At 33.2% G+C, this 26,499-nt stretch overlaps 2 protein-coding genes across 6 annotated transcripts in view; both read right to left on the reverse strand.

The window, feature by feature from the left end:
* Nucleotides 1-1,198: 1,198 nt before the first annotated feature.
* Nucleotides 1,199-26,499, reverse strand: part of LOC105194045 (clathrin light chain) — a 40,774-nt gene continuing 15,473 nt past the window's right edge. For 4 of the 5 annotated variants that reach the window (XM_039457669.1, XM_039457668.1, XM_039457670.1 and 1 more), the window contains exon 7: nucleotides 1,210-1,599. In XM_039457669.1, the coding sequence (XP_039313603.1) occupies nucleotides 1,419-1,599 (181 nt within the window). In that variant the 3' untranslated portion in view covers nucleotides 1,210-1,418. Of the gene's footprint in view, nucleotides 1,600-26,499 lie in introns of all 5 variants that reach the window. The other variant, XM_039457672.1, reaches the window with a different exon arrangement.
* LOC113005705 lies at nucleotides 16,776-17,918 on the reverse strand. Its single transcript, XM_039457667.1, has one exon. It carries the CDS (start codon nucleotides 17,881-17,883, stop codon nucleotides 17,206-17,208), a length of 678 nt encoding a protein of 225 aa, XP_039313601.1. The 5' UTR covers nucleotides 17,884-17,918; the 3' UTR covers nucleotides 16,776-17,205.

Genomic DNA, 26,499 nt, shown 5'->3' on the forward strand with positions numbered 1-26,499 from the left:
AGCCACATCTATATCTCAGCCGACATCATCGCAATGATCTTTTATTCATCCTGAGTCACACGATTTGGAGCATCAGCCGTTATAGTAAAAACTAAATACTTATGACACAGTTCGAATCCACTCTATTTCAAGCTCTAACAAAATTGCTCAAAGCAAACAGAATAAGGACAATACCATGTCATTCTTAATTAGCTCATTTGAATAAAACTAATTTTATCAAAATTAGAAATGGTGGCAGTATTCCAGATAATTACTATTTACTTGGTTATGTTTCTCGCAAAGTTATCACTTGTCGCTTAATTTGAATAACAAATAAATGCACATAATCACACATTCGTTTTTCGTACGTGAGGCACTCATATCTTTTGAAACTGCGTATCTCAATTGCTCTTTTTTTCATTTTGTCGCTCTCTCTTTTACACTTCCGCTCGTCATTCTGAACAGAAAGGACTTGATGACAAAAACCTAGCGACTGTGCGAACCTTTTTTCCGTAATGCTCGAAACTCCCCGCAAACTAACGACCTCATCTATTTTCGCCCGGAACATAAACTACAAGTCACGTATAATTTTGCAACTAATATTTTTCAGAAGTCTGCCTTTACTATGTAATTTTAGTATGGACATGAATCACATTGATTTTATGAGACACAATTTTAACGGCACGGTTGCAAAATGTACCTAACTTGAAGTTTACATTCCGGGCAAAAATAGTTAAGATCATTAGTGTGCTGGAAGTTTCGAGTATTACGAAAAAAAAGCATGGCCGCTCTCAGGTTCCTTTCTGCATTCAATCAGCAGGTGATACGGCTGTAAACAAGGGCAGCTAATGTCAAAAATTTGAACTGAACAAAGACGATGACGATGACGTTTTCTTAGTTAAAAATTCCGAGGATTAAACTTTGCACATCGCAATATCTCCGCTCATAAGGCACAGAGAAAAAAAATACTTTCTTTGAAGAATTGCCACCCAAGCTATCGATTGAGACTACTCAGAACTTGCTAAGTTCAACCGTTATTGATATCTAGTAATCCCAGATGCTCGGAAGTCGCTGACTCGCGTAAAGAGACGCGATCTCTTTCGCTGCGTGTTCACTTACCGCGAGACTATATCGCGTCTCTTGAGTGGTAGGTGGAACCAATCTGAAAATCGGTTGAAATGTAAATTTTTTCCGCGCTCTGGTCTAATATATAACACACTTGTGTTTTTCATATACTTCATAATGTATTTATTATTAATAACTTTTATTATACATATAATATTACTTATTTTTTATTTAACAGAACATTTATGAATTTTGCTTTGTTAATATCGTCGTGATCACGACGTGCATTATATCTTCTTTTTTATCATATTTTTTCGCTTATTTATCATAACACGTATTCTCAGAATCTAACTGCAGAGATAACTTCAATTTAATCAAGCATTAATAGGAGTGGGCGGTGTCTGTTTTAATTGTAAAATAATTGAACGCATTCGGGAAACGTCCTTGGAGGTGCGGGACGATTTCGGATTGAATTCGCAAAGCTTGGCAATACGTTCCCACTCGGTGCCTGGTTCAACCTCATCCGCTTCTGCGACAAACTGCTTCTCTGCGTTCCTAATTATAAAAAAATATGTATTAAACCAGCATCAAGTCACGCATTGTATATCAGTTAGTAATGTAAAAAAAAATTAGAAAGTGATACGTATATTTCATTAATATATACTGTCTCTTAAAAGTTTCCGAATGCTTGAGATTTTTTCACAAAAAAATATAAAAGGTTTTTATAAAATTTTTTTTAAAAATTCATGCAATCTCAAACACTATATCATACATTTTTCTCTTTTTTCCATAAACTGCTTAAAGTTAAAATATATAGTATAAGACATCAGTTTTTACAAAAAAGTTCGATATTTATGCAAAAAATCGTCATATCACTTTTTAAAAAAAACATTTAAAAATTTAGGAATTATACTTAAAAATAATTTTAAAAAATTTTATGTTTAATTAAAAAATTATGTTTATAGTAAATTTATAGTAATTTAGGAACAAAATATTCTAGAAATCAAAGTAAATATAAACTGTCAAAACTGTCTTTCCTCTTTAAAATGTATTTTTAAAAATCTACGATTTTTTTTCATCAAGATACTTAAGCTATTGTGAGATGTAAAAAAATCTCAAATGGATTGAAACTTTCAAGTAATAAAAATAATTTATTCCAAACTCTTGAAAAAAAAAAGAATATATAATCAGTTATAGGGAAGACCGGAGCTATTCGGAACACGAAGCTATTCAAAACAATAGAAACTTCTTTATATAGTACATATTAAAATTCACTTTAAATACTGTAAACATGTTGTAATGTAACGACGCTGTTGACATAGTTTTGTTGGCGCCGGTGTCATATTGAAGTTGTAATAGTGAAAAATGTGTTTTGCGATAATCAAAATAATTTCTAACAGTCAAGCGTTTCTTCAAAATTCATGTAAGAAAAATAAGATTTTTTTGAAAACTTTGAATGTATCGTATCCAGTTGAATGTATTTGAAACAATTTGCGTTTACTTTTTGCCGTGTGATGTCTAAGTTGACGTCGAAACTATTCAAAATACCAAACGTCGGATAGCTATTAGAACAATTTTTTTTCCATATTTGCATTCTATGTATCAAAATACATAATTTAATACTCAATAGATGTACATGAAATATAAATAGTTTCTGACTTATTCCAAAAACGTAGAAGTAATCAAATTCTCTATTATATGTTTGTTCTTTTTTAATGTATATTTATTCTTAAATTATTTAAAAAATGATATATTGTATTATTAACTTTTCTTAATAACACAATATATCCTTTTTTTAATAAAATTAAGCCTTAAAAACAGTTTTTTTTTACATTTTTTGATCTTAAAACAAATTTCTAAATAGTCCCAAACTTGTTTCGAATTGCCCCGGACCCGGGGCTTTTCAAAAACTCACTTTGCACTGATCGACATTTTCATATACAGTTCATAGCAAAATTATTCTATCTATAAACAGCATTGTGAAGGTTCAACCTTTCAAATCGTCTAACGAATGTTTTTCATATGAATACAGGACTCAGGAGATGCAAAAGAAAAAAAGTGTTTTAAATAGCTATGGTCTCCTCTATTGTTTTTATGTGATATGTGTACATATATAAAAGTACAGTTATTAAACTCTAAGTTCATCACAGTTTTTTTTTTAGCATTCATATTGTGCATAAGCAATGCTCTTTCTTTCCTTTTTTCAGCTCATAAAAATAGTTTTTAGTACAATTGAAAGGATTGGCATCATTGACAACATTCAGAGGTTAATAAGTGCATTTAATCATTTAAATCGGCCAGTTTATCTTTATTATAAAGTGAAAACAATTAAGTGAAAATAATTTCATTAGTTTTTCACCTTAAAAACTAATGAAGGAACTAATGAGGAAGAAAATCACATGACTTTTTAATTCATGTATATTTTTTAACAAAAGTTTTGGCATTGCCATCTTCAAAATAATAAAAACTGAACAAAATTTAAATAATAAAAACAATAAATTGTCATTTAAAAAGTTTTTATAATACTGACAAATATTGACGTAGAAAGAATTGTTTATAATAATAACTCAAATATCATAAAAAATTTTGGCATATTTTCAGTATTATGATGTTATACAGGGTGATTACTAATGACTGTTACAGCGTTTTACCCTGAGAGCGTTTATACCGATAGAACTTGTAATATACTTAAGGAGGTTCATCTGGTTAGTAATTAACAGATGAATTTTGAAAAAAAATTAAATACAAGTTAAGATGTGTATAAAAATATATCTCGCAAATTTTTAAGTCCTTTGGATACCTCAGTGATGAGATATTAATAAAAATATTTAGTGCAACTTTACATTGTGTCTTATGGAAAATGACATTTTTCGAGCCTTCTTCCACAAAATTTGTAAAGAATTAACAGACAGTTTTTGTACAAATTAATGATAATAACAAAAAAATATGTAAGAAAAATTTGTGCAAAGAGTGTAGATCGATTGGATATCTGAGAAATAAGAAATGAGTAGATATTTTTTGCAAAAATCTCGTTTACGCGTAGGTTATCTTCCATTACTCGATGAGCGGCAACATCGGAACTTCTTACCAAAGTACGCGCTATTTAAAATGTAAAAGTTTGAGAAAAAATATTAGAAAAAACCCATAACGTAGAAATTTGACGTTGCCAAATCTAGTCAGCGTACTGCGCTAGTCAAGTCAAAGTTGAACGTGTTTCTCGCTTGACGTACTATGTACCAGATAAACCTCCTTAAGCGCTCGTTAGATGACAGTTGCTTCGGCCGGCACGTGCGCGCGCGGCTCAAGCAGTGCCGAGTGATACGTATAAGCCCCTACTGAAAAATTTGTCTCAGAACACTTTTATATAATTTTTCAGAATATCTGTATAATTTCATAGTTTTTTCAGATTTTTTCATAAGAATTGGATTACTTTTCATAAATACTTTAAATGTCTACATCGTTTCTCAAAATTTTTAAATGTGTTAACTATGAAGTATCCTAAGATTTCGTTGTTCTATAATTTTAGATAAAAATGTTATCTCAAAAATTTTCACATGAGTTCACACAATTACTTACAAATTGTTGGCATGAGAAATTATGAGAACTTTTACAGAAAATTATAATAAAAGTTAATATTATGTAGATATAAAATGTATTTAGTATAATAATTTACGTTATTACATACTACTTTTATTTATTAACTTGATTAATAAATAAAGATAATTTGAGTAATAAATGGAAAATATAACGGAATACGTACAGTTTTCCCTGGAAAAACTTTTATTATAATTTTCTAAAAAAGTTCTCATAATTTCTCATGCCAACAATTTGTAAGTAATTATATGAATTTATGTAAAAATTTTCTCAAATTTTCTAATATTTTTCACTAAAATATAAAATATAAAGCTTCATAATATCACAATAAAATCAGAACAATCCTGAGAAGATATAAAAAAATTTTAAGATTTTCTAATATTTTTTCACACTTTTCCAAAGAAACATAACATAAGAAATCACATAATTTCTCAGAATATTCGCAAGTAAAGTTATGTGAAATTCTTTAGATTTTCTAACACTTTCTTAAATCTTTAAACAAAAAATGAAAAATACCATAACTTGTCAGAACAATTCTATGAAAATTTTTCATATTTTTCCCGAAAACATCCCTAATAAAAGTTTTTCATAATCTTTATACGAATTGGAATATTTTTCGGAAATAATTAGAATTACTTGGAAAGTGTTTATCTTCTCTTAGAACTTTTCATACGTATGAATTCTGGAATGTTCTAAGATTTCTCATCCTATAATTTTTATCAAATATTTTTAACTATTTCAAATTTTATAATTTTATCTGAAATTGTAGAACAAAAGATAATAGAAATCTTAGGATACTTCATAATTAACACATTTAAGAATTTTGAGAAAAGATGTAGACATTTATTTAGTCTCATACTTTTCATAAAGTATTTATAAAAGTAATCCAATTCTTGTGAAAAAATCTAAAAAAAAACTATAAAATTATACAGATATTCTGAAAAATTATATAAGTGTTCTGAGAAAAATTTTTCAGTAAAGGTTTATACGTATCACTCGGCACTGCTTGGGCTACGCGCGCACGTGCCGGCCGAAGCAGCTGTCATCTAACGAGCGTTTAGTATATTACAAGTTCTGGCGCTATAAATGCTCTCAAGATAAAACGCTGTAACAGTCATTAATAATCACCCTGTATATTATACATAGGCTGGTATTTATACAGTGTCCCAGAACTGCGTATTTTCCCTCTATGGGGGACATAGAGGAGATGAAAAGGAAAAGGGAAAGGTGACGAGTTGCTGTCTGAATTTGCACGCGCGACGTCGCGACAGTCTGAATTCCGTCGCACCATGTGTACATACACTGCAAAAATCAAATGTGTTATTTATCAAATGGTTTTAGCTAAAATAGCTTTAGCTAAAATAACACATTTTGCAACAAATTCAGACAGCGACGCGTCACCTTTCCCATCGCACGCCGTGACTATAAGCTAAGCGCGATGGCGCGGCGTCACCGGTTTAGACGTTTTATTTTATAACTCAATAATTATAAAAAATATCGCAAAATAGTATAAGACTTTTTTGATCCTTTTCATCTCCTCTATGTCCCCCATAGCGGGAAAATACGCAATTCTGGGACACCCTGTATACTACGTTTACACGTTGCATTAATCGTGTTTAATAACATTCGTAATTGTGAAACTAGCCAATCACACTTATTCCATTCTTCAGAGGAATATATCCTTAAATCCGATTAATGGTGACATGAAACTAGACTATGATTAACCAGTTTTATAACTCCGACATAAATCAGGCTGTGTAAATGTAGTTATTTGCTACGTTTACACCATTAATCGGTTTTAATAATATCCGTAGTTGTGAAACTGGCAAATTACAGTCATTCTATTCTTCAGAGAAATACTTATAATAGGTCAGTTTTACATCTATATTATAACTTTGGCATAAATCAAGCCATGTAAACATAATTCAAGTGGCATTCGCCACTTAGTTAATGAAAGCACTCTTCGTGTTGGTGACAGTGTAAAAAAGTCGACTAGCATAGTTATATAGTCAAAGACTTGTGAGTCATAGTATATATTATGACCATCGACATATAGAATGGACTGCTAATGATAATGGTGGGGGTACAAAGACAAGTAGAGTGAAAAGTAGACAATTGGAAAAACGTTCCTTCTCTATTTACTAACAAGGGGAGGACCAGGTGAGAGATCCTGGGATTTTGATGCCAATTTTTTTAGTTATTCTGGAGACAAAAAAAGTTTACGTCTCCCGGCGTTTCATCGAATAGACCTTAGTTTCAAAATAATAAATTTGTGAAAATTGGCCATACCACGGTGCGCTATATGAGCCTTCCCGGTAACTGTTCTCGCAACCAGTGCAGTCGGCTCCGTGCGTTAGGTGCTTGCTTCACAATCGTAAGATCCAGGTTCGCTCCCGGATGTGTGCAATATATTTTTTTCTTTTTATTTTTTAATAATAAATAAATAAATGTATTTATTTATCTTGATGATATTAATATAATATGCAAATTTCTAAAATAAAAAATTTAATTTAACATCATTTTCTAAACTTTAATTTAATTTGAAGGGAATTTGAATTTAAGTAATAATATTTGAAATAATAAATAAGTAATAATAATAATAATATATAAGTTATTTGAAATGGATAACATATAAAGGCAACGTATCTAAATTTTCAAATTGTTTAATTTAAAATTTAATTGGAAATAATATTAACAGTATTTTAAAATTCTAGTTTTTAAAATAATTAATCGCAAAAGAAGAATAATAAACAAACATCTGATTGTGAATGTGAATGTAAATACTTTCATTACAAAAGTTAATTATTTAAGTATTGCAGATTTTACTTATATATTATTATTATTATTATTACCTATTTATTATTTCAAATATTATTATTTGAATTCAAATTCCCTTCAAATTAAATTTAAATTGAAGTTTAGAAAATGATATTAAATTAAATTTTCTATTTTAGAAATTTGCATACTATATTAATATCATCAAGATAAATAAATATATTCATTTAAAAAAAAGAAAAAAAAATATTGCACACATCCGGGAGCGAACCCGGATCTTACAATTGTGAAGCAAGCACCTAACGCACGGAGCTGACTGCACTGGTTGCGAGAACATTTACCGGGAAGGCTCATATGGCGCGCCGCGATATGGCCAATTTTCACAAACTTATTATTTCGAAACTAAGGCCTATTCGATGAAACGCCGGGAGACGTAAACTTTTTTTCGTCTCCAGAATAACTAAAAAAATTGGGATCAAAATTCCAGGGTCTCTCACCTGGTCCTCCCCTTTTCAGTAAAAAATTAAAAAAAAACCGCAAACCTTAGATAGACTATATAGGGTATAGTTATTTGTATGACTGCAAAGTTTGACTTTCTTCAATTTTATTATATAATATTATTACGGAGCATTATTGGAAGAGACATAATTTTACCTTGGCCAATTGGAAAAGAATTGGCTGTGCTTACGAACATTATAATGGTATTTTATTGAGGATAGCAAGTGTTTTCATTCATATGATTGATATTATTTTTTGCAATAATTTTTTGTAATACATTAATCATAAACTTTTCAAAAAACGAAGTCCCGTACGGTAACAAATTATGGCTTTTAAATTAATGATTCAACATGTTAACGAGAGAATGTAATCCTTTAGGCCCGCTCAAACGATATAGCATATAGATTTTCGCTTGTTTCCTAGTGAAAATAAGTACAAAAAATCAGCTGGTAACAAGTCACTTTTTTTATTAAAAAATTTATTACTTTAGCTTACAAGGAATAGGCAAGAACTGTAAAATACCAAATGAGATGAGTCATAGCTCATTCAAAAGAGGGAACAAGTATATTAAAAGTGTAAAAGGATTAGCGTGAATGAGTCTTACTTTTTTAAGAAAATTGCAATTAAAGTTTAACATTGAGACGTTTGCATTTTAAGTACTAGAATCTTGAAGCAGTAGCCAAGAAAACGTCGTGGTTGAAAAAACTAGGTGCTAGCGTTACACTTTTCCTTCCACGGCGGACCGGGCTCGAATTTCCGTAGCATCACTTTTTTTTTAACTCTTGCTATTATATATAAAGCTTTATTGCATATCCCTTTCGGTATTACAAGAACTTCCGCTATCGCTATATTACAATACATATATTATACCTCCTGTCTATTTACATCTTTTTTCTTTATTTTTTCTTGTCTCCTCCACTTCAAACCAATTCTTCTCCCATTGCCTCCCGTCCCCCCTCCGCTCTCTCCTCTGATTCCCTCTCCGTCTTCTCATTCCACTCCTTCCATCTTGCTATCATCCGTCTCATCCACTCCTCTCCTCCTCCATCCTCCCGCAGTATCTCGCTCACCTTCCTTCTGACTCCCGGACTATCTCTTCTCTTGCATCTCTCCAGCACGTGCTCCCACGACTCCATCTCCTCTCCGCATCCTCTGCATTTTCTTTTCTCCTCTTCTTCCCAATATCTTCCTTCTCTTAACTCATTCCCCATCCTGAATCTAGCCACTCTCATTCTTGTTTCCTTTCCTTTTTCCTTCAAGTTCCTTGCTAATCCATCTACCTTTACTTCTTTGTACACCTTGTTGAATCTCGATTTTCTTATCCTCGCCACCCTTTTCTGCATTTGCATCGCTCTGTCTCTCTCCTCTAATTCCCTCTTTACATCTCTCCCTCCCTCTCTTCTTCTCTCTATTTCCTCTACTGTAAACCCTCTTTCCTCAAAAAACTTTTTTCTTTCCCCTTCCCATCTTGATCCTTCCTCTTTCCTTCCTTTTTTTATCTCCATCAAGCATTTCTTCGCAAGCTCACTCCCGTTTCCTAGCAATTTTTCTTCGTATCCGATCGCTCTACTTCCCGCTCTCGTCCTCATCTTTTCCCATTTTACTTCTTCCCTTATCATGTATGCCAGTGTCCTCCAATCCAGTCCCAGTGTCCACCTAATGTACTTCTCTTGTAGCTTTTCCAGATTTTCTCTTTCTCCCCATCCCCATATTTCGACCCCATATAGCATTATACTTCCTACCATTGTCTCAAACATCTTCCTTCTTCTTATCCAGTCCCCCCCAAACCTTCTATTCCCTATCCCCCAGACCTCTCTCATCGCGCCTTTCTTGTTACCTCTCTGATGTGTTTCCTTGCTGCCCATTCCTTTGAAAGGTGTAACCCAGATATTTAAATTTCTTTACCTCCTCTATCCGTTCTCCTTTCCATCTCCATTCTCCTTCCTTCCTTCTTCCTCTTCCTTTCCTGAATCTCATTATCTTGCTCTTGTCCACATTTACTGTAAGCTTCTTCTTCTTTATGTATCTCTCCAGTCTCCTTATCATTTTCTTCATTTCCTCTTCTTCCTTTGTTAACAATACCATGTCATCAGCGTAGACCAGTGTTCATATTTTCCTATTGCTCACCAGCACTCCTCCGTCCTGTCCCCTCTCCATAGTTCTCTTTATGTCCGCCGTGAATAGGTTAAATAGCAAAGGACTAAGCGGGCATCCTTGTCTCACTCCCTTTAACGTCCAAAATTTTTCACTATACTCTTCTCCTATTCTTACCTTACAGCTTGTCTCCTCGTACAGTTCCCTGATTCTCTTCCTTAATTTTCCGCTTACTCCTCTGCTCTCCATTGCCTTCCATACTCCTTGTCTTTCCACGCTATCAAACGCCGCTTTAAGGTCCACAAAGAATGCAACAATTTTTCCTCCTTTTTTCCTCACTTCTCTACCTACCACCCAGTTCAGTGTATAGATATTGTCCACTGTCCCCATTGTCTTCCTAAATCCCGCCTGATTATCTGGTACCATGCCTCTCTCTTCCATTTCCCCTCTTAACTTCTTGGCCAGTATTATTAGGTATATTTTATACGTTGCTGTCATTAACGTTACCCCTCTGTAGTCCTTCACCGATTGTCCTCCTTCCTTTTTCGCTATTGGCACTATTATCCCTTCCTTCCATTCCTCTGGTATTCTTTCACCTTCCCATACTCGGTCGCATAATTTCCACGTCGCCGCTTCCAGTTCCGCTCCGCCATATTTCCACATTTCATTCACCAGTCCGTCGCTACCTGCTGCCTTTCCGCTCTTTAGTTCCCTCACTTCTTCTCTGCTCAGTCTCTCCTCTCTGATCTCCTCCTCCCCCTCATCCTCCCTTCTTTCTTTCTTCCACTCCTCCACTCCTTCCAACAATTTATTGAAGTGCTTTCTCCATTCCTCCATGCTTATTTTTTGACATATTTCTTTCCTCCGACCTCTCTCCCTGTTTATTATTCTCCAGACCTCTGTCTCCGATTTTGCCCTGTTCGCTTCTTCCATCAACCTGTTTCTTCCCTCTTCCTTCTTCTTTTTACATAGTATCTTATATTCCCTTTTCCCTTCTCTATACTCCCTGTCATCTCCCTCTCCCCTCCACCATTTTCTCAATAATTTTCTAACTTCCTTTTTTCCCTCCCTACATTCTTCGTCCCACCACCACAATCTGCTCCAGTTACCTTTTCTCTTCTTAATTTCCTTTCATTGCACCGCCTCCATCGCTGCTTTTCCTATCTGTTTATCTATCTCTTGTGCACCTTCCACTTCTATCTTCTTCTCCTTCATCCTTTCCGCGTATCTTACCCTTCCTTCCTCTGACCAGTCCATTATTCTTCTCCTCTCCTTTCTTCTTTTCCTCCCTTCTTTTTGTATCCCTCGCTTCGCCTTTGCCGTAATCATTATCGATTGATAGTCCGATTCTACCCTCGTCCCTATCTCTAGTTTCTCTATCTCCTCCCATGCTTTTCTGTTTTCTATAGCATAGTCCACGACTGACTTTCCCCTTCTCCCTTTGCATGTCCAATTTCCTTCCTTGTCTCCTTCATTATTCCCCATCCCTTTTCTTCTATCCTCTTCAGTAGTTTCCTTCTGTCTTTATTGATTTTCTTGTCCTTTGATCTCCTTACTTCTTCCTCCTCCTCCGTGAACCCCACCATTCCCCCCTCTTGTCCTGGCATTAAAGTCCCCTCCTATCAGCATGATCTCTCCAATGCCCTTTCCCCCCACTTCCTTTCCTAGTTCCTTTAGCTTCTCTTCTATGTTCTCATTGATGTACACTGTTACTATTTTCCAAATTTTCCCCTCCATTTCTATCACTCTTTGCACTTGTCCCTTTCTTGCGTCTATTTCTTTCCTTTCTCCTATCTCTCTTATATCCTCCCTCACTCCTGTTACTATCCCACCCATTGCTCTTCCCTTTCTATTCTTTCTTCTCGCCGGCTGATATACCCATCTATCTTTTTGGCATTCTTCTTTTTCTTGCTTCCCATCTCTTCTCTTCTATCCATGTTTCGGTAAATCCGATTATATCCCATTCCTCCATCTCCTTCCAGAAGTCTTCATCTTTTCTTGTTAATCCAGCCACGTTCCAGAACATTATCTTCCTTCCCTCCGTCCCTTTCCTTCTCCTCAGCACTTCCTTCTTCCCCTCTTTCTTCTACCCTTACTTCCCTTCCCCCCACCCCTCTTCGTTCTTCCTTGCCCATCTCTCCTTTCCAGTTTCTCAATTCTTCTTTACTCTCGTCCCATTTCCATCCTTCTCCCTCAATTTCTATCTGTCCATATCTGACTCTCACTCTCCTCCCGTTTCTTATTTCTTCTTTCACAATACACCAGTTTATATTGTATCCTCCTTTCCTTCCACGTCCAGTCGTCTTCAATCCTTTCTCCTCTTCCTTTTAACATCCCTTTCCTTTACATTATGTCTTTTTTCTTCCATGCTTCCTAGTTTAACTATCACCATTCTTTTCCCTTTCTCTAACCTCTTTTCTATCTCTCTCACTTCCTTTGTCTCCACCTCCAAATTCATTACTCCCTTTATCCAATTTACTATCTCTTCTTTCGTATTGCTCTTATCATTATCCAATCCCTTGATCACTATATTCCTTTTCCTTTCTTCTCTCTCCTTCGCTTCCATTCTTGATTCCATTACCCTTACTCTCTCTCTTCCATGCTGTTATCCCTCCCGTTCTCTTTTTCTTCCAATAGGTCCATCTTCCTTTCGATCTTCTTCATCCTATCCTCCATTCCTTCCCAGTCCTTTAATCTTTTTCCAATTTCTCTATCCTGCCTCTTATTTCATCTCTCTCCGCTATCCATCTTCTCTCTTTCTTCCATTTCTTCTCTTAACTTTCTCACTTCCTGTCTTATAATATCTTCCGTGTTTTGTCCCTGCCTTCTCAGGTCTCTAATCTCCTTCCTGATGTCTATCAAAATCTCTTTCATTTCTCCTCCGTCATCTATTCCTGACCTTGTCACCTTTTTACTCCTTTCCGCCTCCTTCCCTTCTTCCTCCTCTTTCTTCCTCTTTCTCTTCCACAGGTCCTCTATTGTACCGATACTATCACTTCACTGTCTGTCCTGTCTCATTATCCCTCCCCAAAACATGTTTCCCGGATTCTCTTTCTCTACCCTCTCTTCCCCACTTCCTTCTTCCTGCCTTCCCTGCTCCATTCCCTCGAGCCTTCCTCTATTCTCCTCCTATTTCCTTTTTCTCCGCTTCTCTGTCTATGTGTTCGTTAAGGAGCCTAATTCTCTCTTAGTCTTTCTCTCTTTCCGCTGGATTCACTGCGCCGTGTTCTTACTCTCACACTCCCTGAGCCGACTGCTCCGAATCTACCAACCGTGATTGGCTTCCGAAATCAACCTATCGACGTCGGGTCCAATTCTACAATCTGCCGCCTGCGGTTGCCGTGTCTCCTTCGAACACACTTGTTTGCTCTCCTTCTCACTGCCTCCCCTCCTCTCCCCGTCTATCCGCTTCCTAACTTCTCTTCGCCACGTGCCTCTTCTTTCGCCTCTATTCTCTTTACTCCACCTTCCTTGCGCTCCACTCCACCTTCACCACTTCTCGCCTCCCTTCTCTCTCCGCCACTCCTCTCTCTCCCCTCTCACCAACTCCCTTTCACATGTTTTCTCCTAATATCTCCTCGTCACACTGTTCATGTCCACTCATTAAGCGCCTCCAAACGGGAAGTCAACTCTTGCTATTATATTTTACAATTACATTGTCTTTATTATTTTTTTATGTTAATAATATTGTACTTACATATAATAATAAAATTAAACAATACAAATTGAATAAGAATGCCTTTTACGGTCGCAGCTAGATCTTCGTGCTTGTATTGTTTGTGTGACTTTATATACTTTCCTCAGGTTCAATAAACTGCGCGCCAAATTAATTTTTTATGCACGCGCAATAATTTCTCTAGAGTTTTTTCAGAAGGAAAAAGAGTTAATATTTAATAATACATGATATTACTTAATCATGTTCAATTTAGAAGTGTGTTATAACTGAAACTTAATTCGGCGCGCAGTTCATTAAACTTGAGAAAAATATATAAAATCACACAAACAATACAAGCACCTAGCTGCGACTGTAAAAAGCATTCTTATTCAATTTGTATAGATACAGCAATGATCAAAATATCTCTCTACTACTTTAAAATTAAACAATTTTTTATTAATAAAAAATTAATAAAAATATTTAATAAATTACTTATTGTAATAAAATTATTTATAATTAGGCCTTAACAAGCAGATTTAATCCGAAAAATAATACACTTTGAGAGTTTCTACAATATCATAAATTATAAGATCATAGTAAATTAGTTATGAATAAATTATAGTCTTATAATTTATGATATTGTAAAAACTTAAGGCCTAATTATTTACCTTTACAAATAATTTTATTATAATAAATAATTTATTAAATATTTTTATTAATGTTTTATTAATAAAAAGTTGCTTAATTTTATTATTATATATAAGTACATTATTATTAATTAATTTAAAAGTTAATAAAGATAATGCAATTATAAAATGTAATAGCAAAAAACTTTAAAAAAAAATTTGCTGCTGCAGAGATTCAAGCCCGGTCCGCTGCGGAGGGAAAAATGTAACGCTAGCACTTAGCCTTCTCAGCCACAACGCTCTCTTGGATAGTGGTTCAAGATTCTAGTACTTAATGTACAAACGTCCCAATATTAAACTTTAATTGCAATTTTCTTAAAACGTAAGGCGCATTCACGCTAACTTCTTTACACTTTTAATATACTTGTTCCCCCCTTTCGAATGAGCTATGACTCATCTCATTTGGCATTTTACAGTTCTTGCCCAATCTTTGTTAGTATGACGGCTCCTTCGACCCACGAAATGGACATGGCACCTACTTGCCAGTTGGTTTTTTTATGTAAATAATCACTAAAAACAAATATTAGACGGTAACACATAAGAAAAAAAAACCAAAAATTTTTTACAACTTTAATCACGCGTCATCAATTGTAAAACCGCAGAAAATCTGCCATACTTGCGTTTCCTTCATCTTTACCATTTAAATGACAAATTAATAGCGGTTTCAAGCAATAATAAAGATCAAAAAAGTGTCATCTCTGGAACTACCAAGTTTAAAAACAATAAGAAAATAAATGTAATTAAGTACTAAAATGTACCTTAAAAAAAGTGTTCAAAAGTAAAAATGCATATAACAAAGCTTTATAACAATTGTAAGCTATTAAGTACTGGTATATTAGCGGCACTAAAAAACGGCGAGCTACTAATTGAGCAATTCCATAAACAGTTGTTAGAATTCGTCATCTAATAACAGAGATAATGAAAGTAGCCATAATGTCCATAGTAGTTATAAACCCTCTTCTCCTCTACATCATTTAAGGTTTAATAATTATTAATTATTAAATAAAGTTTTAAGAACAAATGTAATTCTAACAACTAGTCTAAAAACTAATTTAAGTTAATATTTATGTTAATTTTGTGAAGAATTTTGAATATTAGCAATTAGCAAAAGACATGTTTTATTTTATTTAAAAAATACATTCTGTTTTTATTCATTTTTGTGTAGTTTGTTTTTTGTTTTCCTCAAACTTAACATTATCATTAATAAAAAGAAAAAATTTTAAGGACAGAAATTTAAAGACAGACTAACTTTATACGGACCATTCTGTATTTCTCATTAACACAAATTTTTAACTCTAGTTCGCCATACTTCGATCCGGTGAACCCCTAAAGTGCAGTCTTGTTTTATAGTTTATTTTTTTCTGCATATTTTGTTATGAATTTAATTATTTTAAATTAAATAATTTTCTTAGCCTACTATTATCTTATAAACAAAATATTTAAACTATACATTTTTAATTTTTACAATATAAGTTTAAGGTGTCTTTCATTAAAAGGAAAAAAAATTGATTTTTTTTATTGCATTTTTTGAATTCTATATGTGTGTAAAATCAATCTAAAACGGTTAAAAAAAATAATAATAATTATAAAAAATGGACATTTTCTGATGTTGCATAGGATAGAAATGAAGCGGAGAGCTGATAGCCGAGAAAAAAAACACAAATATTAAATGAAAAGCCTTATAAGGTCACAAATTAATGCTGATTGTTGTATAATTTTATATACATTTTTAAGTTAGAAGAACTGCGCGCCGATTAACTTTTCAATCTTAAAATAGTTCCAAGTTGAACAAGAAATAGTAATATTACAATATTAAATTAAAAATCAATTTAATAATAACTTAAGCTAACAAGCATCTAAATGTGAGAATCCTTTTCCGCTTATATTATTTATTATTTATTTTATTTAATCCTTGCGGCTTAGGATAGCTTCCGGTTACATTCTCTTTGGTATACATATAGTTCTTAAAATTTAACACTTAAACCTTATTTTAACATTTCTTTCTATCAATTAAATTGCCTTAGTTTATCTTATACAAATATCAGTCTTCATATTATACTCAGTTCATACTTAAACTTAAGAATACAATTAAAATAAAAATCTGAATCAAAATTACCTTCAAGTTAGATAATAAATTAGAAAACACAAAATTTAAATTTAAAAAACAAGATTACAAAAACAAAAACAAATAAACAGAATTACATCAGAGTTAGACTTAAAAGTTGTATGCATATGCAGCTACCAGACTTTAATCTTTGGTTAATTGATCATAACCTTACAGATGAATCTACATTGTCATTGTTAATACATTGTCTTTGGTGTAATCTAACTTTCTTTTGCTTCTTTTTTCTTTCTGTTTTCTCTTTCTTCTTTCTCCTTTCTGGTTGTCTCCATCCTCACCTTTTCTATCCTTTTCATCGTTTGTAGCCCCTTTCCTTCTTCTCCTATAAGTTCTTCTAACATTTCACTCTTTGTTGCTTCGCATTCTTTCATCATATGGTACAAACTCTCTTCTTCTCTTTTGCAAATTCTACATCTTCTTTCTGCTTCTTTTCTCCAATACTGACTGCCTTTTGTCTCATTCCCGCATCTATATCTTGCTATTAGACACCTGTCTTTCTTCTTCATCTTCCCCTCTAGGTATTTCAGTCTTTCTTCTGGTATAATCGTTTTGTAGTCAATGTTATATCTGGATTCATTTATTTTTTGTTGTCTTCTGCTCTGTCTAGTTTTTAATTCTTTCAGGATGTTCTGTTATTTCCTCGTTTCCTGCCTCTTTCCCTTCTTAATTGTCCTTTGTTTATTCCTGCCCCCTCTAATATCTCTTTCCTTTTTCTTTCCCATCTTCCTTCTTCCGCTTTAGGCCGTCTCTTTTCCAGATCTCTTATGCATTCCTTCACTATTTTCTTTTTCTCGCTTTTTTTCATATCTAATTGTGAGTGCTCTTTTGATCGCCTGTATTCTGATTTCTTCCATTTTTGTCTCCTCCAGTAGTATATAGTTCGGTGTTCTTCTGTCCAGACTTAATATCCATTTCGCGTATTTCCTTTTTATTCCGTCTAGTGTTTTTTCGTCTCTCCAGTCCCACACTTCTGCCCCGTATAGGGCCACGCTTCTTACTAGTGCTTCAAATATTTTTATTCTTCTTCTAAAGTCTTCTTTGAATATTCTTTCTTCTATGCTCCATGTCCTTTTCATCGCTATTACTCTTCGCAGTCTTTCTCTTGTATGTTTCTCCGCGCTTTCTTTTTTTTGCAGCATGTAGCCAAGATATCTTATCTCTTTGACTTCTTCTATGTTTTCTTTTTTCCATTTCCATTCTCTCTTCTTTCTTCTTCCTCTTCCGTTTTCAAAAACCAGTACTTTCGATTTATCTGCGCTTAAGCTCAACTCCTTTTTCTCTAAGTATTTTCTGAATCTCTTCATCATCTCTTTCAGTTCCGCTTGTCTTTCTGCCAATAAAACGATATCGTCTGCATATGTTATAGTCCAGATTTTTTCTTTACCTACGACTTCTCCAACCTGCCCTTTTTCCATCTCTTCTTCCAGATCTTTTATGTATATATTGAATAGGGCTGGGCTTAGTGGACATCCTTGTCTGAGTCCTCCAAAATTCTTACGATTTTTCTTCTCCTATTTTTATTACGTTACGTGTCTCTATATATTTCTGTGATCCTCCGTCTCAAGTTTGTTTTTATTTCCATCTTCTCCATCATCTCTATCAATAGGTTTCTGTTCACTTTGTCAAAGACCGCTTTTAAATCCGCAAAAAATGCAAATATTTTTCCTTCTTTCTTGCTTAGTTCTCTATTCACTATGTAGTTCACCGTGTAAACTGCATCCATAGTTCCTCTTCCCTTCCTGAAGCCGAACTGTGTCTCTCTCAGCTTATCTTCTATTTCCTCTTCTAGCTTCTTGTTCAAGATACTTGCATATATTTTATACGCTGAATCCATTAGCGTTATCCCTCTGTAATTCTTTATTTCGTTTCTGTCTCCTCTTTCATGTATTGGGCTAATTACGCCTTTGTTCCAATGTTCTGGTAGTCTTCCTCCTTTCCATTTTATTTATCAATTTCCAGAATTCTTCTCCTATTTCATGTGACATATATATCCACGCCTTGTTCTCTATTCCATCTTCTCCTGGAGCTTTTGCTTTTTTAAACTTTCTCAATATTTCTTTTAGTTCTTTTCTCGTTATGTCTTCTGGTTCTTTTTCTCTCGTAATGTCTGTTTCCTTTTCTTGTTCACCTTTTTCTAGTTCTATTTTTCTCTGTGTCCCCCCGAGTAATCCAATAAAATACTCTCTCCATTCGTCCATCTTTATATCGTCGCTTATCCTCTCCTTTCTCTTCTTTACGTATTTATTAATGTATTTCCACGCCTCTTTCTCACTCTTCATCTTTCGTATTTCCTCTTCTTCTGCTTGTTCGTCTCTTCTTCCGCTCTTTGCACCATTCTTTGTATTCCTTCCTCCTTGCTATATAATCTTCCCTGTCAATTCTTCCTTTCTTTAAGTTTCTTAAAGTTTTTTTTAATTCCCTTTTCTTTTTTTTCTATTCTTTATTGTACCACTCTCTTTTTCCTATTTTCCAGAGCTTAATCTTTTTTCTCTGCTTCATTATGGATTGCTTTACTTTGTCTCTTATCTCCCTCCATATATCTTTCGTCTCGTTCTGTGTGCTCGCCCAATCTTTGCAATTTTCTCTGTAGTTTTCTATTCCTTCTTCTGACCAGACACTTTTCTCTATTTCCTTTGTCTTGTTTCCGCCTTTTTCCTTCTTTATTTGTGCTGCTATTATCTCCGCTTCTAATGGAATGTGATCTGACTCTGTTCTGTCTCCTTCTTTCATCGATTTTACTTCTCCTATCGCTCTATCATTTCCTACTATATAGTCTATGACCGACATGCCTGATCCTTTTGTTTCCTGTATGTCCATCCTCCTTCTCCGTCGAAACTTCCATTTAAGATTGTCCAGCCTTTTTCTTCTACTTTATTTAATAATATCTTTCCTTTTCTATTACTTACTTTGTCTATGGACCGTCTGATTTCACTTCTCTCTCCTCCTTCTTCTTCTATCGGGCCTCCTTTGTTACCTGTTCTTGCATTGAAATCTCCTGCTATCAGTAATTAGTTTTCTTCTTCCTCTGGTATCTGCTCCGTTAGAGTTTCTACCGTTTCTTCTATCTTTTGGCTATAAAGCGTAACAATCCTCCAACTATTTCCGTTGTATTTCAGCTTAGCTTCTGCCATTTCTTTGTTTATCTCTTTAATTTCCACTTGTTCTAGACTTTTTCTTACTGCCTTCACGATCCCGCCTTTTGCTCTTCCTTTTGTACGTTCCTTTTTTGTCGATATGCATTTCCAGATGTATTCCTTTGAGACCTTGTTTTCTATCTTCTTCCATCCTTTCTCGTTTATCCACGTTTCTGTTAGATCTAGCATATCAAATTCTTCTAAGTATTCCCACGCCTCCTCACACTTGTTAGCTAGTCCCGCTACATTCCAAAAGCAAATTTTTAATCCCCCTCCCTTCCCTTTTCCATCCCCGCCGCTTGTATCTCATTCTCCTCCTCTTTTTTTCTCTTCCTTTAATTTCTTCTCTCTTGTGTTCCATCGATACCATCTGTCTTCTATCATAATCTTTCCGTATCCTACCTTGACCTTGTTTCCTTTTTCTCTTTCTTCCTTCGCTTTCTCCCTCAGCTTGTTCTGCATTTCCCTTTTCATCCTCGTTAGATCGTCGTCTATAAAGACTCCTGCTCTTAGCTCTTTCATTTTTGACCATTATCTCTCTCTCTTTTGCTCCCAGGTTCCTACTTCTGCCACTACCGTACACTTGTCTCCTCTGGTCTGCACTTTGTATGCTTTGATTATGTCCACCTTTATTTTCAGGTTCTTTTTTATGAACTCCTTTGTCTCTTGTTCAATTTTATTTTCCTCCCATTTATTTACTCCTCTCATTATATTGTTTTTCCGTTTTTCTTTATCTTTTTTCTCTTTTTCTCATTCCAGGTTCTCTGTTCTCCTCTCCAGATTCTTCTTCTCTTCTTCCATTCTTCTTTTTCTTTCCTTCTTTCCTCTTCTCTTGTCTGCTTTTCTTCTTCCCATTCTTTTCTTATCTAATCAAGTTGTTCCATCATCTTTTCCATCTTTTTACTAATATTTTGCTCAATTTCCTTTCCCATCTTTTTCAGTGCAGTTATTATTGTCTCCTCTCCTCGTGCTACGTACTTTTCTATGCTGTTGCATTCCCCTTTCGTCTTACCTCTTGCCGGTCTTCCCGGTGGCGCCATTTGTTTCTTCTCTCTGTGACCTTTTCGTTCTTGATTATCTCACCTCGCTCTTTTCTCTTCTCACAATTTCCTAACCTAAACTTTTGTTCACATTTTGAATTCTTCTGTGTTTTAATCCTTCCTGTCTTTTTGTTCACTTCACTGCCTCGGCTTTTCTCCTTCATTATCTTCCTTCTCCTCCCGCTTTTTCCTTCTCCTCGCTTTGCAGTTGCACTAATCTGCTATTTTATTTTCACCCGTTGGACACTCGTTTGCATTCTAACGCTATTCAACCAGAAGTACCCCTTTTCCGCTTACAAAACTTTTTAAAATTTTTTATAGTTTCTTAGGAGAAATAGAGTTCTTACATTTAGATATTTAAAATTAGTTATTACTAAATTGATTTTCTATTTAATATCGTGATATTACTAACTTTTGTACTAACTAGTAAATTACTTTTGGGGCATTCACTAATTTTAATGAAACTAGACAAACTTGTATAATATCAAAAAATAATAAAAACCTATTTTTTTATGTCTGCAATGGTGCAGACTTAAGGGTGGAAACAATCCCGTAGTCATAAACATGAGAACTTAAATTCTTGCATTTCAGCTCACGATTAAAACTATCTCTAAAGAAATTTTAGAGATGATAAGAATCGGGAGGTCCGGGAAGTAATGTTGTAAAAACAGAGAACAAAAAATATATTCCTAAATACATATTAAAAAATTATAAAACAAAAAATATAAAAATATATAAAATAAAATAGAAAAGCAAGAAAAAACAAAATGAGGAATGACATTCGCCACCTCCTCGTCGGTTATTCCTAAGTTCAGCAAAAAGCGAAACACGATTACTTAGATTAATCAGGTCGCTATATTGGACTCGTCATTTTAAATTCTGCAATATTCACATTGAATTTGCTTTCAAAAAAACATATCCTCTTATAATCTCTAAAATTCCTCTAGAAATATAATAGTTCTAATCGTGAGCTAAAATGCAAGAATTTAAATACTCGTATTTATGACTACAAGAGATTGTTGCCATCCTTAAGCCTGGATTATAGATATAAAAAAAGATATATAATGTCTATTATTTTTTTATACTTTATAAGTATACTAACAAGGAAACACAGGGAAGTGTCCGCCTCAGATTAAAACGAGTTTTTAATATGTTATAGTACAGCTAAAAATAGGACACGTATTTTTTTATACGTGCCCATACGCACTTTAAGGGAGTGAAACACCCTTTTGAAGAAAATCGGTTTTTTTTTCGAAGCGTATGCCGTCGAAACTATAAGAGATAGAAAAAAATGTTTTAAATAAAAGTTGAATAGCTTGAAGAGTAATTTATAACAGCGGAAAAAAATTAAAAAAAAAATTTTTTTTAATACTTTTCCCCACCACTTACCTATTTTTTTTCAAAATTTTTATTTTTTTTATAAACAAAATAAAGCTTATTTTATTACGAATTCAACGGTATACGATAAAGTTACGATACAACATCCTCATTTTCCAAAAATAATTAAAAACCTCTCTATACGCACGGTACGCGCACCCGTCCGCGCGTTCGTGCGCTACGGAAGTGACTCCCTCCAATTTCGACGTGCCTTTAATATGTTGTACAGATTAAAATAAGGGACACGTATTTTTTACACGTGTCCTAATAAACTTTAAGTGAAACACCCCTTTGAAGAAAATCGGGTTTTTTCTTTCGAAGCGTGTATCGTCGAAACTATAAGAGATAAAGAAAAATGTTTTCAATGAAAGTTAAATGCATGTTTTTCTCGCATAAGATGACAAAAACATTTCGAGGACAGTCTGTGTCTAATATGAAAACGCAGACATTGAGAAAAACATTTACTACAAAATAAAACGACACTACACTAAAGAATAACAACAATTACGGTGTTGTAAGACATTAATTTCTTGTTTAGAAAATAATATGTAATTAATATAAGTTAAACATTTATTTACTGGTCTACATGATTCGACTAGAATAGTTGTTTTCTTCAACATTTTACAGATAAGGAGACTTGGATTACAAAAAATTATTACTCACACATTCCATATCTTTACTATCTAACGCCAGCTCATCAACTAACAACAAGAGAACTAACATAAAACTAATTAAAAAATTAGTTAGAAATTTCATCTTTTATACTGCATTTATACAATTCAATTAAAGTGTTTATTAAATTCTATTAGTGTAAAAATATGCATAACCACGCTACTGACGCGTGCACTTTGGGTCATTTCCTTACATACGTAACTCTTGAATCTATACATGTCAATACTGCCGAGACGTAAATATTCTATTTCAAGATAGGAAATGACCCTAAGTGCACGCACCAGTAGCGTGGTTATGCATATTTCTACACTAATGGAATTTAATAAACACTTTAATTGAATTATATTCACTCATATATTTACTACAGTAAAACCGTAAGTTGCGATATTTAGATATTCTCGAAAAAAATAACAATTAAATATTTCCACCTATAGTACCGTTACAGCTTTTAGCTTTTTTTTAAGGTCTAGACTAAAAAAAGAAACAATAACAAAACCCTTTTACTCGGAGACCGTTGTAGATATGGCGATTTTTTTAACGCCGGACGCTACACCGCTGACAATCGTTCTTCTGTAACAGTACTATAGGTACTATGCTAGAAATATTTAATCGACATTTTCTCGAGAATGCCTACATATCGTAATTTATAACTTTACTGTAGCAAATGTGCGAGTAAATACTACACACTCATAAAATTTTATTAAAATCGATGACCCGTTGGTCAAGGGCTGCCCCACTTGTTAGAGAGATAAACTTCAACTTGTAGAGATCTGGCTACTTTAAATTGGAGTTAGGTACAGAGATAGAATAATATTTCTCAATCTGACAAATAATTCGAGCTAAGGTATGTTTATTTCAATTTAGAGATTTTCCGCAACGGAGCAGAAGAGAATAAACAAAATTTTCGTCTTATAGAAATTTTCGAGTTATAGCGGTTCGACGTTTGACTGTATACATATCTTAGAATCTTCAGAAAAACATAAAAAATTTGGCATAGTTTTCTTACATTATTACAAGATATATTTAGATACAAATATAACGTATAGCTATTAAACTCGATATAAAAAGATCCTTAACAGTTTTCTATAATATACATGTTAGACATAAGCAAAAAATGATTAATTAAAAAATCTAAAACTAAATTACTTTTTTCTTACTTTTAGCTTATAATATTTCTAAATAGTTTTTATTATGATTGAGAGGATTAGTAATTTATGAATGATAACATTCAAAGATTAATAAATGCATTTAGGTCTGTATAAGTTATAATTAATAATCGATTTTTATTTCAAAACCGTTAAGTAATATTTAAGATGCCAATATAGACGTATTAATTTATGATATCTTAAGACTTGAGTACTTAAGACTAAGGTTGTGCAGTTACGTGTAAAATATAAATAGTAAACTAAAATATCATCTATATAAACTATAATCTATGGATCATAAAAAATTCCTTAAAAATAATGGAAATAACAGCCATAATTGAACATGTAACATGTATAATAAATACACAAGTAATTCAAAATCAAATAGAAAATAAATGGATTCTTTCATTTAAATTAATATGTAATATGAAAATGAAAATTTGATATATCATCTTCTTTAATTTTTTTTAAATTTTTAATATATTTAACTGTATATATTTTTACTATTAATATATTAAAATTAAATATATCAACAGTTTTAAAATATAATTATTTTTTTGTATTGTGCTCTGTATTGTTCAATTTACAATAATTCACATATTTTATGTATTTGTATTGCTATTGCCTACATGAAAGTTTGTGTAAATATTAGGTATTGTTTATGTAAAAAAACCCGTATAAATGTAACATGAAAATATATGACACAAACCTGCTTAAGACGATCTTAAATCTGCTTAAGACGATCTTAAATATAAGAATCGATTATAAATATTAGCTTTAACCATTAAAATTGGTCAGTTGCTTATAAAATAAAAACAATTTCAATAATGGTAAGAAAGCCTTCATCGGTCGTAGCTTAGTGCTTTTATTTTTATTTATGTGATCTTATATACTTCTCCGAACTCAACCAGAATGTGCGCCGAATTAATTTTCGGTCATAATACAGCATGTCGAGTAAGAAAATAAAAGCACTAAGACCTAGCTACGACCGATGAAGGCTTTCTTATTATCATTGTGTTGTTACACTATCGGTCCAATAACATATTTGTAATAAAAACAAGTTCATTAAGGAGATTCTTCAATAAATAATTCTTCAAAAAATAGAGGGAATTTATGTGTACTTTCATCCATATATAAGGTGTCCAAGAAATGGCCGCATTGGGAACATTGAAGCGGTCAAGAGAAATACAAAAGTTTTAGACCATTTAAGATATTCTTTATAATTACTGACATAAAAAATAAAACATCTGAACCAATATGCAGTGATGTCGCAACTAGCAAACTCATAGCATAGTCCATCGCGCTGCCAACTTCTTTTCACTGCCGTCTCTATCAAGCAAGACAAAATAGACCGTGCTATGAATTTGCAAGGCGCGGCGTCACCGCACATTAATTCAAATGTTTTATTTTTTAAGTCAATAATTATAACAAATATCCTAAATAGTATAAGACTTTTTGTTCCTCTTGACCGCTTCCACATCCCCAATACGGCTCATACTCTATTTCTGAGATACCTTGTATATCTTGTAAGGCTCCTAAATACTCGGCGCAGCCATATTGCAACCTTAAAAATAATAAATAATAAACAATTCAAGCAATAAAAATAATTTCTTATTTTTTACAAATATTTATTAATGCTAATAAATATTAACATGGAAAAAAATTGAAAAAAATTGTTTATTATATAATAACAATTTAAATGTAGTAACGTTGCCATATTTTCATTAATACGTAAAAGATAGTATATAAAGAAAATTCTTTTTTTTAAGTCATAAACATCTCATACTGTTACATGACAACTAAACAATAAAATTTCATTTTTATAATTCTAAAATATCCTTTAAATTTCCTTCTTTTTTATAAATATAATTTTTCTAAAACTTTTATATTTTACTTGCAATTAAATTATTTAAAACTTTCCTTCTCATGGGCGGATCCCGATAGCACATGGGATCAATAGCACATCACTATTCACAGTGGTGCCTAGAATTTTTCAGTTGGTTGGATTAGATAAGTCAAGATGATTGGTTGGTGGGCTATCGCACCGTGTGCTATCGAATCCCGTCCCCTTCTCAGCAATCTTAATATTAGAAAGTTCTTTAATTTTTTCGCACCTAATTTTTTTAAAATTAGTATCTAATTTATGTCTTATTAAAAGGAGATATGAATCTATCTTTAGGGTATATGAATCTAAAATTTCCAAACTTAAAAAATACCAAATTAAAAATCCAATATAACAGACCAAAATTCAACAAAATTAGCATTTTTGTCCGCCATGTCAAAACCGCCATTTTAAAATTAAATAACATTTTTTATATAGCCCTTATACAGGGTGCTCAGTAATGACCGCTGTACCTCTCGTGGGTTAATAAAAGAACAAGAAAAACTGTGTCGAAAAATTGTCTACTATGTTACAAAATTTACAATAATTAACAAGATATTAATTACTAAAAATCATTAATTTAACCTGACTTACCGCTAAATGCAAACGCGCAATGAAATACACCCACCCAGCGTTGCTAAACGTGCAGAAAGTTGTTTTTATTTATTACAAGTGGTACCCTTCGTGCCGCTCGTGCGTCTATTGTCGCTTGCAATATATAATTTTCTCGCAACGTCGGGTAATTTTATCTCGCGCAAGTGCATGTGGCGATAGGATTGAT

Source organism: Solenopsis invicta, chromosome 14, assembly GCF_016802725.1.
Source record: "Solenopsis invicta isolate M01_SB chromosome 14, UNIL_Sinv_3.0, whole genome shotgun sequence".
In the NCBI taxonomy this organism is placed as follows: Eukaryota; Metazoa; Arthropoda; class Insecta; order Hymenoptera; family Formicidae; genus Solenopsis; species Solenopsis invicta.